The sequence below is a fragment of the Solanum pennellii genome, chromosome 6 (genome assembly GCF_001406875.1).
Source record: "Solanum pennellii chromosome 6, SPENNV200".
NCBI lineage: Eukaryota > Viridiplantae > Streptophyta > Magnoliopsida > Solanales > Solanaceae > Solanum > Solanum pennellii.
In genome coordinates, this window is record NC_028642.1 from 26706489 (window position 1) to 26720483 (window position 13995).

Here is a 13995-nt window from a genome sequence, read left to right on the forward strand (position 1 = left end):
AATTGGGAATTTCTACCTTATGATATTGGAGAATTTGAGAACTCCATGGATGAAAATTATCATAACTTACTAGAAAAGCCCAAAGAAATTGAAGTATGGAAACCTTTTCTTGAACACTATATTTACTCTTCTTCTTCTTGTTATTCTTCTTTAATATTCTAGAGAGAGAATTATTTGTGAATATGTACTTTTGGGGATTTATTTTGGGTTTTGGAAATAATGTCTTGAACATATGAGTTTTTGGGTTAAAATAAATTATATAAGAGTCATAGACTTAGGAGAAATTATATGTCCTTGTTCTAATTAAAATAAGAAAGATTCAATCCTTAACATACAGTCGCTACCACTTCACCATGTGAGGCTCCAAGACTCATGATTTTTACCACGAGTCGAGATGCTCTCCTTGGTTCTTGGATGAGTGTCTACGGTGCCACCCCTTTCTCCCCCAACGACTAGCTTAGGATGATGACCCTTCCGACGACTGTGGTATCCTCACGAGCCGTCAAGTGGCTATTAGAGACGGTCCTTGTTTAGGGTAGTGTAGCCTAGCTAATGCTTGTCCCTCCACAAACCTCACTGTCACTCCTGGTCCTCACCAAGAATCTTCATGGTGGTCATGTGAGGTGAGGTAGTTCTTGGTGAAGTCTGTCCAAACTTCCTCTTTTTTTGGCTTTTGCCCTCTAAGTTAGCCATAGTTTAGCCTACTAGATTCTGAGGTGTTTCATTATCTCCCCCTTGGGAAAATTCATTCTCCGTGAGATGCTAGGGTTTTCTAACAGAAATAACTCAAGTTTAGCAACCCAGCATGCATGCAAGTCATCAAAATTCACAAATAAGGAAATCATGGAAACACATAATACAAATGACTCCAAAACATAGGACAAGCCAAGAGGTTCTCATTACCTCAAGCTAGAGTCGGTGTAGAAGGAAAAAGATATGGATATCGGGTCATCATATCGTCCTCGGCCTCCAAGTAGCACCCTTCAAAATATGATTTTCTTTATAGCACTTCACATGGACAACTTCTTCTTTCTCAAGTTCTAAGCCTGCTGCTCTGAAATCTCAAGTAGAAATTCCTCATATGAAAGGTTTTTCTTTACCTCTAACCCATGACTTTGATTTTTCTGTGGTAGTATTCGCTTTGAAGATATGGCGTCATTATTTGTGTAGTGTTCATGTAGATATTTTCACTTATCATAAGTCTTCAGTATGTATTAACTCAAATGTTGTTCGATCTCAGACAAAGGAGGTGGTAAGAATTACTTAAAGATTAATACGTAAGTATCCTTTACCACCATGTAAGGCTAATGTTGTTTCTGATGTCTTTAAAAAGTTGTCTATTGTTTGTACCAAAACTTTGAGAAAGATTAGCAAGAACTAGTAAAGGATGTGCACACAATTTCACACTTGGAGTTTCCTTATCGGATTTCACAAATGGACAGTAGTGGTGATGAATGAGGCTAGATCTTCATTAGTATTAGAAGTAAAAGAGAGCTAGGATAAATACCCAATTTTGCTTGAATTAAAGGCAAATTTTCATAAGAAAAAGTAATGGATTTTGAACAAGGGAGAGATGCTGTATTGAGGTATCAAGATAGATTTCGCGTACTAAGAGTTGATGAACTCAAAGAGTGCATCATAAAGGAAGCTCATAGATCTATATATTCCAATCATCCGGGTTCCAAAAAGATGTATCACGATTTGAGAGAAGTCTTTTTCCGAGTAGTATGAAGAGCATTTTATAATTTGTGTCTAAGGTTCCAAGCTGCCAACAAGTTAAAGTAGTGCACCAAAATCCTTGTGTTATGGCCTAGAATATAAAAAAATTTTCGAAATAAAAGTGGGAGATGATTAATACGGATGTCATCGTAGGTTTACCAAGGTCTAGCAAGCCACGTGATTCTATTAGGGTGATTTTTGATAGAATGAAAAAAACAACTCACTTTTTGCAGTTTTTTCCACCATTATTTCAGACAGAGATTCTCAATTTACTACACATTGTTTGAAATTATTCCAAAAAGGTTTCTGTTCAAAAGTTAACTTAAGTAGTTCCTTTCATCTAGAAAAGTAGTCAAGCATAGCGCACTATTAAGACCTTATAGGATATGTTGATGACTTGTGTAATTTAATTCACAGGAAATTGGGATGACCACTTACATCTTATTGAAATTGCTTACAACAATAGTTATAACTCTAGCATACAAATGACTCCTTATGAAGATCTTTATGGGATAAAATATAGATATCATATTAGATACTTTTAAGTTGGTAAAGCAGGGTTGATACAACCACATTTAAATCATTAATCTATGGATATGGTTAAAGTGATTCAAGTGAGTTTGAAAATTGCACAAAATCATAAGAAAACCTACTACTATGTTAAAAGAATGGATTTAGAATTTTAAGCAAATGATTGGGTATGCTTGAAAGTTTCACCCATGAAAGGTGTTGAAAGATTTTTTAAGAAGGAGAATCTTAGTCTACGGTATATCGACCCTTACATAATATCAAAAAGTCTAGGTAATATATCTTATGAGTTAGATCTACCACAAGAGTTAGCCGCAGTTATCCGGTATTTCACATCTCCATGTTGAAGAAGTTCATGGTTAATCGTTCATTAATCAAACCAACTGAAGATATTGTGATCAATGATAATTTATATTATGAGGATATTATGTTCAGATTCTAGATCGCGAAGATTTCAAGTTGAGGACTAATCAAGTAGCATCACTCAAAGCTCTTTGGAGAAATCAGTTTGTTGAGGAAGCCACTTAGGAAGCAGAGGAAGATATGAAGAAGATATATCCATATTCTTTTAAACCAAAGAAGTTCCAGATCAAGGTACTTATTCCCTTTTTAGTACTCTATAATTTGTATACTTGATGTGTGAAATTTTCTTTAATCGTATTTGAATTGAATTATTTATGTTACACACTTAGCCTAATAAGATTAATCTAATTTGAGGATGATTATTCTAAAGGGATAGATACTTTAACATCTTGCAAATTGAAAAAAGTAGGAAGAAGTTAAGAAATCGAAATACCCATTTTTGGAAAGTATATAGAAATCTGAAAATTTTGTTAAGTATGTTAAATTGTGTTTTTTGTTAACTTCAAACGACAATAAATTCTAGCTCGGGATGATTTAGAAGAGTTTCCGAATATAGTAGGAAATATCATGGAATAATTTTTCCATCACCACCTAGTTTTTGCAATTTCGAGTTCGTATGAGTGAGATATGCCAATTTGATGTCGGGCTATTCAAATAATTAAAGTCTAATCAGGAATTTCAAAGGTTATTTAAGTAATTTCCTTACCCAATTACTTTAATTTATTTTTTTGAGTTTAATTGGGTTCAAAGAAGATTTTAGACATTTTAGAAAGGCCTATGTTCATGCTAGGGCTTGGAGAAAATAAAAATAGGAGAAACAAGAAGCAAAAACTTAAGACGAGAACGTTCGTGTATACTGGATTCTCCAAGTATTCAATTCTACGAGTATGTGAGATCACATTGCATTGGGTTGGTTCACCCGTGTGCCAATCAGGATTCAATTAGTGAAGTACCGGATTATAAATTAATTACTTTGAGTTCTTGATTAAATTCTTTTGAATTATTATGAGTTGTATTGTTCAATTTTACTTGATATTTGTATTATGTTTTGGGTATAATAATGAGTTGAATCTAGTATCTGTTGAGGGTATAACTCATTTTGAGCTTTTGGGGAAGGAACCATGTGGAATTAGAGAGTGTCGAGTTGAAAACGACAGAACAATGTCGGGGAGCACCAGAGGATTGTCTTGGGGAGTCATCTCTCCTATATCCCCAAAAATAGGTCACTTAATTTTGGGCTCTGGGGCTTCGTTTAAGCTAAAGCACTCCGATCCTGTCTTTAAATTTTGAAAGGTTTGCCTCTTGCGCCTCTTAGAGTTCCAGGGACTTTTTTTACTAATATTCTTCCATTATTTAATACTAGTTCCATAGTATCATGCCTATATTTTCTAGTTAATTCAAACTTTCTAACGTACATTTTAACATGTTTAAATCATCCATAAACATAAGATCATGCACCTTGAATCCATAATTCAATTCAATGAAAGTTAAGAGTCATGTCTAGTTATGAAGTAAGTCAAGTGAAGTTCATAAATTTTAAAAAGACTTTTGCAAACATTTTACCCTTGCCTTACTACTTAAGTTTCGAGTTTACTAGATATTTAAGAGTTGAGTTCATTTCTGAAAAGATTATACAAGAACTAAATATTCCCAAAAGTTAGAAATGTTTTCACATTTTTGCAAGAAAGGCAACATCAATTTCAAGAGAGATCATTAGATAAGTTTTGAGTAATTATGAAAGACAAAATAAACAAAATTATTTTAAAAACATATGAGATAAGTACATTTTGGGAGTAGTATTAAGCAGGGGTATAAGGGCGCGAATTAATAATGAATCAAAACTCCATAAACCATGTTACCATCATGGGTAGTAAATGATCATATTTGATAGATGATTCCTTAGTGATTTTTATTATAAACTAGTGGATAGACTTAGTTATGTTGTCCAATATGACAGAAATGTATACACAGTTTTGAAAGTGTTCGCAAGACGTTGTATTAGCATTTAGGCTCATAGTGGTTGTTATCAGTTGGAGAAACTCTTATAGAAACTATACTACTTTATTAAATGAGTAAAGTTTAGTATGTTATTGAATTCTTTAATGAACTGAGTTTCTTTCTACTATTTATAAAGCTTTCTATACATTGCATGTGTTTTATTGCTTCTTATTGAGTTATGTTTTTCACAAGTCGAGTAAAGTCAAGGTAAATTTTTTTTCAAATTACATTCAAGTTTATGATATGTTTAGTATTCCCCTTATAGAATCGTACATTCGATGAACTGATATCATTTGGTCTGCATCTTATTTAATGCAGACACATGTAATCAGGATCAACATCAATGGTCTCGTTGATCCAGTTAAGCACTCATAGTTAGTTGGTGTGTCTCCTTGCTTTCCGGAGGGATCCTCTTATCTGGGATGTTGTCACAATATTCGTTTTGTTTAGAAAAATGATAGACCTTTAGTTATAGTTCTTTAGTCTTTTCATTATCATTATCTTATGTGGAGACTAGAGTTTGCCTAAGTTGCTAGTTGAATTTTTCCTTTATAACATTCTAAGTTCTATATGAGTTATGTTTGATAAGTGAAGTCTTCTGTTGAGCATTTAAGTTAGGACAAGGGTTCCCTTGGTGACAATATTTGTTCTCGAGTGACAATCCCGCCCAGGGTGTACGCTCAGGGTGTCACGACTCTAACATTATTTGGTTGTAGAGATTGCTATAAGAACTGTGCAAGAATGAAAGGATCAACCACATTGTATGGCGAAAACACTAGTGCAATCAGAATAGAAACAAACCTCATTAATCACGAAAACACCAAGAAGATAGATGTTACATTATAGAACTTGTTGAAGATTGGAGTATTAGTCTAAAGTATATATCCTCTAAAGATCAATTGGCTGATTTATTTACAAATACCATATCAAGAAGTAGACACAATTATTTTTTTTCCAAACTCATGTTTTGTGATACAAAACGTTAGTTTGAGGGAGGGGGTTGACTATACCTTATTTATCAACACCAAATTAGGAATTTTCCAATATAGATAACAGTTATTTTCTTGAAATCGTTATATAGTTAGGACTCTAATAACTTGTACAAATATAATGTATATCCTACTGTTTTATAACTGGGTCGCCGACTGGAGTAGATACTAGGAATGGTTCTAAGAGAGTTTCTGGACAAACAGTGAATTAGACTACTATGTAAGGAATTACAAAGGAAAGAGTATCCCCTGGATCTAACAATGTATAATCATCAAGGTCAAAGACACATAATGTACCAGTGACTACATGAAGAGAACCTTCCTGATCCTAGAGAGCCTTTAAGAGCATACAACCTGTTTTCGAGATGACCGCCATCTGTAGTAGATGAGTTACTCTACTAAGTCGAGCGACTTGTTGGTGCTGATGAAGTTGTAGATTGAGATCTACCATTACAACCTCCTTGACCCTGTCAAGAAGTTTAATCCCTCAACTTGTGACGTGAGTCGCCGCATCCAAAGCATCCTTCTTTTCCTGCGAGACACTCGCCCGGATTTTTGTCACCATACTGAGGGCAAGTGGGGTAAGTCTTGGTGCCTAAAAAATATTCCTGAGACTTAGAGACTGGTGCTCTACCCTTCAGGTCATACATGTTCTTGGAGGATGGAACACTTGCTGATGAAGGGGCTGGAGGTGAAAACTTTTGCTGTCTCTATGAGCGATTTCCACCACCCGATTTCAGCTGAGAATATTCATAGTTCCCAGTCGTAGCCTTCTTATTCTCCTTTAGCATGTTTCATAAGCTTATCACCCTCAACCTGCTGAGCATGAGTCATAAGCCTTGAGATGTCCATATCTCCATGTAACATAGCACTTCTGCACTCAGTTTTCACAAAATCTAACACTTCATACAAGAACTTATTCATCTAAACCCGGGAGCCAGCAACCATGTGAGGAGCATACCAGGAGTGTTGCTTAAACTTGAATCCATTCTCTTAGATTGTCATGTTTACCCTGCCTTAATTTCATGAATTCAAGGGCTTTTGCTTCTCTCAACTTTGTTGGGAAAAACCTGTCCAGCAAGGTCTCACTAAACCAACACAAGTAATGGTGTTGAATCTGTGACCCTATATTCCTTTCACTGAATGTACCAGATATGAGCAACATCCTTCTACTGGTATAATGTCAATTCAACCCGTTCATTCCCAGTGACTTGCATTACCTCAAAGATCTTCTTGATCTCATCCACGAAATTTTGAGGATCCTCTTTAGTTTGTGATCCTAAAATCTCTGGAGGATTCGTTGTATCGAAGTAAAGGACCCTTGCAGTTGCTGATACACCATTTGAATTCAAAAGAGCATGAACCCGATTGTTTTGGTTGGTCAAACTTTGAGCCAACAACTTTATAGCATTTCCAAACTCAGCATTGGAGACTTCTTGGGACCGGAGGAGCTTCGTTTGCATTCCTGGCATTCGCATTGCTAGTGCTATCTCTACGAGGAGGCATGATCTGAAACGTAGAAAGTCAAGTTAGAGTGTAATAAAATTATACCTTACACACGATAGGAGCCTCCCTCTCATTATATGTGCTGCACTTCAAACCCATGAAAAGGACTCTACTTAGCGCGGTATTTTCTGACATCGTAGGACTCCTAAACCTAGTGCTCTGCTACCAAGTTTTGTCATGCCCCGAGCTACCCCCGTGACACGGAGAGCGAACCTAGGACCACAAATGATCCCAAGCTTACCCTGCTGGCATGAGCATGAGCATACCAAAGATAATAAACTTAATGCGGAGTTTAATAATAGTTTAATCTGAAAAGATTGAGAACACCCATATTCTATAACTGAGCTATTTGAAAACAATGAGTTTAATGCAAAGAAGTAATTAACTCACTACTATGATGAAACTATGTCTGAAAATAGCCTTTAAACTTACTAGGAATACTGGAACAAGCCCAGCTAAGTCTAGCAAAAACTGAAACTAAATGACTAAAAGATTGAAAGGAAACTCATGACTATTCTCCTCGGAGAATGAGGACTCACCACTGAAACTGCTGAACAGGAGATCAGAGATCGATCTAAGAGTGATCTTGATGCTGAGAATATGAACCTACATCACGAGAAGATGTAGCGCACAGATGTGTCAATACTTGAAGGTACTAGGCATTTAGGATAGAATAAAGTTGAAATCAAATGTAACTGAACAAGCACAAAATAAGTATAGTAATCTGATTATGATATACTGAATTCTGAGCTAACTAGATGCAATGACCAATTTATAACATGCTGAAAATGAATACTGGATAACTGATAAATGGTAAATGCAATTGAGTTTAATTAAATTATGGGAGCCACTAATAACCTATAATAAACCACATGAGCTAAATGTGGAGTCCGATGTATATGCCTTATCGACAGGACCCAATATACCCTGCTAGAGGTATAAAGGCATGATGGTGTGATCACTACACTAATTGCCCATAGAGGGGACTTAGAACAAACATGACTAGTAGTTTTGAGACTAATTGTGTAAGCAGTTGCTTAGTCCAACTCGGTATTATGCTACTCCCGATGATTTAAATTATTATGACATTATGATTGAATTTTCTGTAAATACTGGATAGCTTAAAATGAACATGTAAAGTGAGAGTGCAACATTTAATCTTATAATGATGCATTAATAACTAAGGCATGTATAACTAAATAACCAAAATATCTGACCTAGCATGTCTAATTAAAGAACTAAAGAAAATACAAAGCTAGGGTTCTCAAAGTCATGCGATAAACTATAAATAACTTTAATATCTTTTTTGGAACATATATTTAACAAGTTCATGATGATTTTCTGTAATTCCATAAATCCTAGGTTTAATAATGATAAGACAATAAAGAATTGACTTAAAACTAGGACCCAATGGGTAAAAGGAACCCACTAGTGAAATCCCACATATGTGGTGATGAATTCCACTGAGAAATATTAGGATTTCGAGACTGGAACGTACATAACCTTGTTGTGTTCTTGAATTAGGATTCTTGAACTTTTTATCCTTTATTGCTTCGAATTTTCTAGGTTTTTGATTAATGATTTGACTTAGATAAGGTTTAGTTATGTTTCAAGGCGTAAACTGACAAAAAACTGATGATAGAGGGTAAAAACGACGTATTTTAGGGTTCAAATAAAGTGGGGAAAGACCAAAAGACCGCTTAGCTAATTGTTGTCGGACCAAACAATGACCTGGACTAACTGTTCTTCGTTCAATCGACGTTCCGTCGTTTGGGTCCTTAGGTTGGATCTTTTCGACAGGCCTTTACAAAAAACGGGCATAACTTTTTATTCAGAGGTCTGATTTTAGCAAGGTTGGTGTCTATTGAAAACTAATTCAATAATCTATCAGTGGGTATGTCATAGGACACCTAATACATTTTGTGATAATAGTTATGATCAATTTAAGTTGACCCAACTGCATTTCCGCCCTAATTATTTGTTAATTTTCACTTATGGTCAGACCTATGGACCGTAGATCAAATGAAGGTCCATGCTTGTCAACCGTGGTAAAAATTAGAGAGTGGGTGAATTGGGTGTTGATTGACGGACACAGACTATGGACTGTAGGTCCGTCCATCATTCGACATTCAGTCAAATTTTCCTGGTTGAGTTTTTGGGGGTTTCTGACTCCATGATGGATGTCCAAGATGGACCGTGTGTCAGGCTACGGTCCATCGATTGAAACCGTCAACTGCAATGGTAGATTTTCTGAAAATCTAGATTTTGGTCTGTTTTGGATACGAGGTGTTATAGGTGATGCACTTACTTGTCCATTCAAATTATTTTTTGTGGGCTTGAAAAGATTGGGCATTTCTTGTCTATTTTTCCCGTATTTTTTTATTCAACTTGGGCCAGATATAGATAGTATACTTGACCCAATAACATGGTCAAATGAGTCTTAGTAGGTGATGAACCTACTTGGTCCTTTAACATGTCAATAAGTCAATGTAGGTGATGCACCTATTTGTCACTACTATCTTTGTGAAGTCAAGCAAGCACATCAATATTTTTATTTTATTTCTAGGCAAGAATACCGTTAACATAACTTAAACTTATATACACTATCTCAATTTCTACTCTAGCCTTACATACCACCTTATGATTTCAAGTTTAAATTCTTCAATCGACGTCAACTTAATTATGTCCCATAAAAATCCATGGACAATCAATTTAAACCTATTCTATTGTCTCTAGTCGCACAGAGAAACTGAGTTCATAACTATACCACAAGGAAATATATAAGCTTCACGTAAATAGAAAAAGTACACGTAGAATATGAATTGTTATACTCAAAATTATTACTTATCGTTCCATGGTATTGTTAGCTTCACTACTAGTGGATTATTATTATTGGGGCATCATGATTTAAGAACTCGGGTCATGACAAATCATTTCTTTAAAATAAAAAAATTTATCTTTTTATTTTAAATTATGTGTTAACACATTATTTTGATTAGTATTAGTAAAATTATGGAATTTTGATTTACCTTCAAACTAATTTAGGAAAATATTTCACTAAAGTTCAAATAACCGGTTATTATATATCATATATTAATAAAAACAAAATTAGGTAGGATTTAGTTTTTGAAATATTTGAAAGTTGTATAAAATCCAAAATTGGAAAAAATAGTAGATTAATTCTATAAGATTTCTATAAACTTATGACCGTGTATTGTGGATACTACTTATTCAAACATCAACAACACTAATTCTATACCTTAGATAAAAAGATTGACTCAAAATAATTGGCTTGTATTAGACCAGATAAAAAAAATGTTCAAGATAATATACTTTTATTTAAATTTAGTCCAAAAAAATTTATGTTTATATTAAGAAATTCTATAATTCAAACTAACCAAAAATTATAGAATTCAAAATATTCATTATATATATAAGGTTCAATCTTAGGCAAAGACAACTACAACTACAAGAACAACAACAAATACATTCTTTATCATACACATATATCCTCATATAAATCTTCTTTAGCCATGCCTAGAAAAAAAGTAATATTAGCTTTGATTGAAAATGAAACAGAACGAAAAGTATCATACAAGAAAAGACACATAGGGTTATTGAAAAAGGCACAAGAACTCAGCACTCTTTGTGACATTGAAATGGCTCTTGTCATATATAGTCCTTATAGTAATGAACCTAAGGTATTTCCCGATCTTGTTTCAGCAATCAACACTTTTCAAAAATTTAAAGAATTTGAAGCATTGGAGAGATCAAAATATATGGTGACAAAGGAAGAATTCACCAAGAAAAGAATCAAGAAGTTGCAGAAAAAACTACTAAAGGTAAGAAAGGAAAATAGGATCAAGGAAATTACAAATGAGATGCATGAAGTGTTGAATGGAAAAATTATTTCCATTGACATGAATCTTTTCTATCTCAACGATCTAAGTTATGTTATTAAGAAGAACCTTCAATTAATACGTGAAACTATGAAAGAGAATGGTGGTGACGAGGGGTCTACATCAAATGTTCCTCAATCCACTCCTTCATTAACAATGACATCTATGATGCCTTCCCCACTTATAGATCCTCCATTTACTCCCATGACACCACAAATGGATCCTTTAGCTGAGATCCCCTCAATGGGTGCATCAATTAAAATGACTAACTACCATAACTCTACTGACATTCCACAAAGTCCATAATTGGTTGATTTACTAAACGTGAATGATGATGATTTTGTTACTTTGTTGGATGACCTTTCACTAAACAATTCTAATGATCAAGATTCAAACCCCTCCAATAACAAATAAAGGCTTTGGACTAGTATATGTCTCTTCTTATTAGTATTGTTTTGTTTATTCACGTTGTCCCCTAAAAAAATTGTGTCTCTTAGGTTTTGTATGTTTAAGTGTGTCGTAGGATTCTCTACATCAATTTTATTATGTCATTATAATAAGTGTCTTATGTATGTCGTGTTCGATGAATTATTTTTCAAAATTTTACTTTAGTCACTTATTAAATATATGAAAATTTACATGTTTACTAACTTGTGATTTATTTAATTATTCATTTTTGTTTTTCTAGTTGTTACAAAAATGTTTTTGTTTGCACGATTTCCAACAAATCCTTTTACACATTAAACGTTAAATAAACTGATTTATTTATTGAATAAATTTTCTTTCTCAGCTTTTCATGATGAATTAACCATACATATAAAATTGAATATGAATTTTAACATTAAGGAAAAATATCAAGAAGACCTATAAAATAAACATTTTCAAATAATCTCGTGAAGTAAAAGATACATTATTATTTTTTTATTTAGTAAGTAAAAAAAATTCATGTCTTCTAGGTTAGTTTGATTGTTTATAATTAATATTTGTAACATAACAATTTTTAATAGTATCAGCATGTATGTTTATTTGTTAAATTTTTCTGATTTTTGTTGTTCTCCCTTTGTTATGTCAAGAAATTTTTTCAACACGTAACTCTATTGGAAATAATTAACGTATTCCAAAATATATATTCTTGTTTACTAAACATTTGAAACATTTGAATATTCAAAAAATACTAAGGGTCTTGTAACAGGTTGGTGCATAACAAATCTAGTTTTTGGGGATGTTCGTTTCACATTTAACCCTAATAATTCATGAAATTTCTACATGCATAAGTTTCAAGACCTAGGGGTGGCCCCTGGATGTAACATGACGCATAAAACCCCAAATAATTCAATACAAAACATTTAGCTCTCATTATATGAGGAATAGAACAATAAAAGTGAAAAAAGATCTCAATGTCGAATCATTTAATTAATGAAAAACTGAATTCTAGAGATCTTGTCTCCTTATAACCATCTAATCTAATAGAATAAAATTGAGCCTAGACCATACACCATGTTCCAAAGAAAAATACATCAAATAAACTTAATACAATGAAACTTTGTCCTCGGAGAATTAGAACTCAACAAAGCTTAGAAATCCCAATAATTAAACAATAAGCTACGAATTTTATGACAATGAAGGTCGGGGAGATTCGGGGAATATATAAGCAAGAGTATTCTTTAGAACAAAACTTGGAACTCGAGTTCCCTTCTCCTTACATGTGCATAAGATTTCAGACAACTTTGGGTTGTCTTATTTCTATCTCTGATGAGTTGCACTTTCTCCATAACATAAAGGAATAAATCTGGCCCTATTAAAGCTGCTTCACCTACTTTAAACCAACCAACATGATATCTACACCTACGACCATACAAAACCTCATAAAGGGGGCCATATGTATTCTTGAATGTTAGCTATTATTGTAGGCGAATTCAATCAGAGGAATTTGATCATCCCAACTACCCTTGAAATCGATCACACAATCTCTCAACATATTCTATAGTGTCTGAATGGTACGCTCTACCTGTCCATTCGTCTGTGGATAAAGGATGTACTATGGTTAACTTGAGTATCAAGACCCTTCTGAAATGACTTCAAAAAATGAGTAATAAACTGAGGACCTATATCAGAGATTATAGACAAAGGAACCCCATGAAACCTCAATATTTCATTATTGTAAAGCTTGGCATATTCCTCTGCCGAATTCGTAGTCTTGATTGCTAAAAAGTGGGAAGACTTAGTCATCCTATCAACTATCACCCAAATGGAGTCATGTTGTCTTGGAGTACAAGGCAACCCTATGATGAAATCCATATTCATCACATCCCACTTCCAAGTAGGAATAACGATATCTTGAATCACACCTCCTGGTTTCTGATGTTCCACCTTGACTTGTTGGCAATTGGAATACTTACTCACCAAATCTGCTACATCCCTCTTCATGCCATTCCACAAATAGACTTCCCGCAGGTTGCGGTAAATTTAAGTGGCACCTAGATGAATAGAATATCTAGAGTTATGGGCTTCTGCAAGGATATTCTCTCTCAACTCAACCACTTAGGAATACACAATCTACCCCGATAGCGAAGTAAACCATCTCCCCCTTGGGAGAAAACCTCCACTCTCTAATTGTAGACTGCAACCTTATGTTAAAGCAAGATTGGATCACCGTCTTTCTTTTCCTTAACCTCCACTACCAAAGAAGATTCATCCCTATTTTTAACTGTTGCACCTCTATCTGATATGCTCATAAGGCGAACTTCTAAGCGAGCGAGCTTGTGAACATCCTTCACTAGCTCCTTCCTTTCTTCCTCAACATGGATTACACTACGCACATATAATCTACTAAGAGCATCTGCTACTACATTCGCCTTACAAGGATGATAATGCACACTCAAATCATAATCCTAAAGGAAATCAGGCCATATCCTCTAGCGAAGATTCAACTCTTTCTGGGTGAGCACATACTGAAGGCTCATATGATCAGTGAACACATCTACATGAACACC

The 13995-nt window shown here is 34.3% G+C and overlaps 1 protein-coding gene across 1 annotated transcript; it reads left to right on the forward strand.

The window, feature by feature from the left end:
- The first annotated feature begins 10762 nt into the window (after nt 1-10762).
- On the forward strand, nt 10763-11308 carry LOC107022214 (agamous-like MADS-box protein AGL80). The gene has a single exon (XM_015222892.1). The coding sequence runs from the start codon at nt 10763-10765 to the stop codon at nt 11306-11308; it is 546 nt and encodes a 181-aa protein (XP_015078378.1).
- The last annotated feature ends 2687 nt before the right edge of the window (nt 11309-13995 follow it).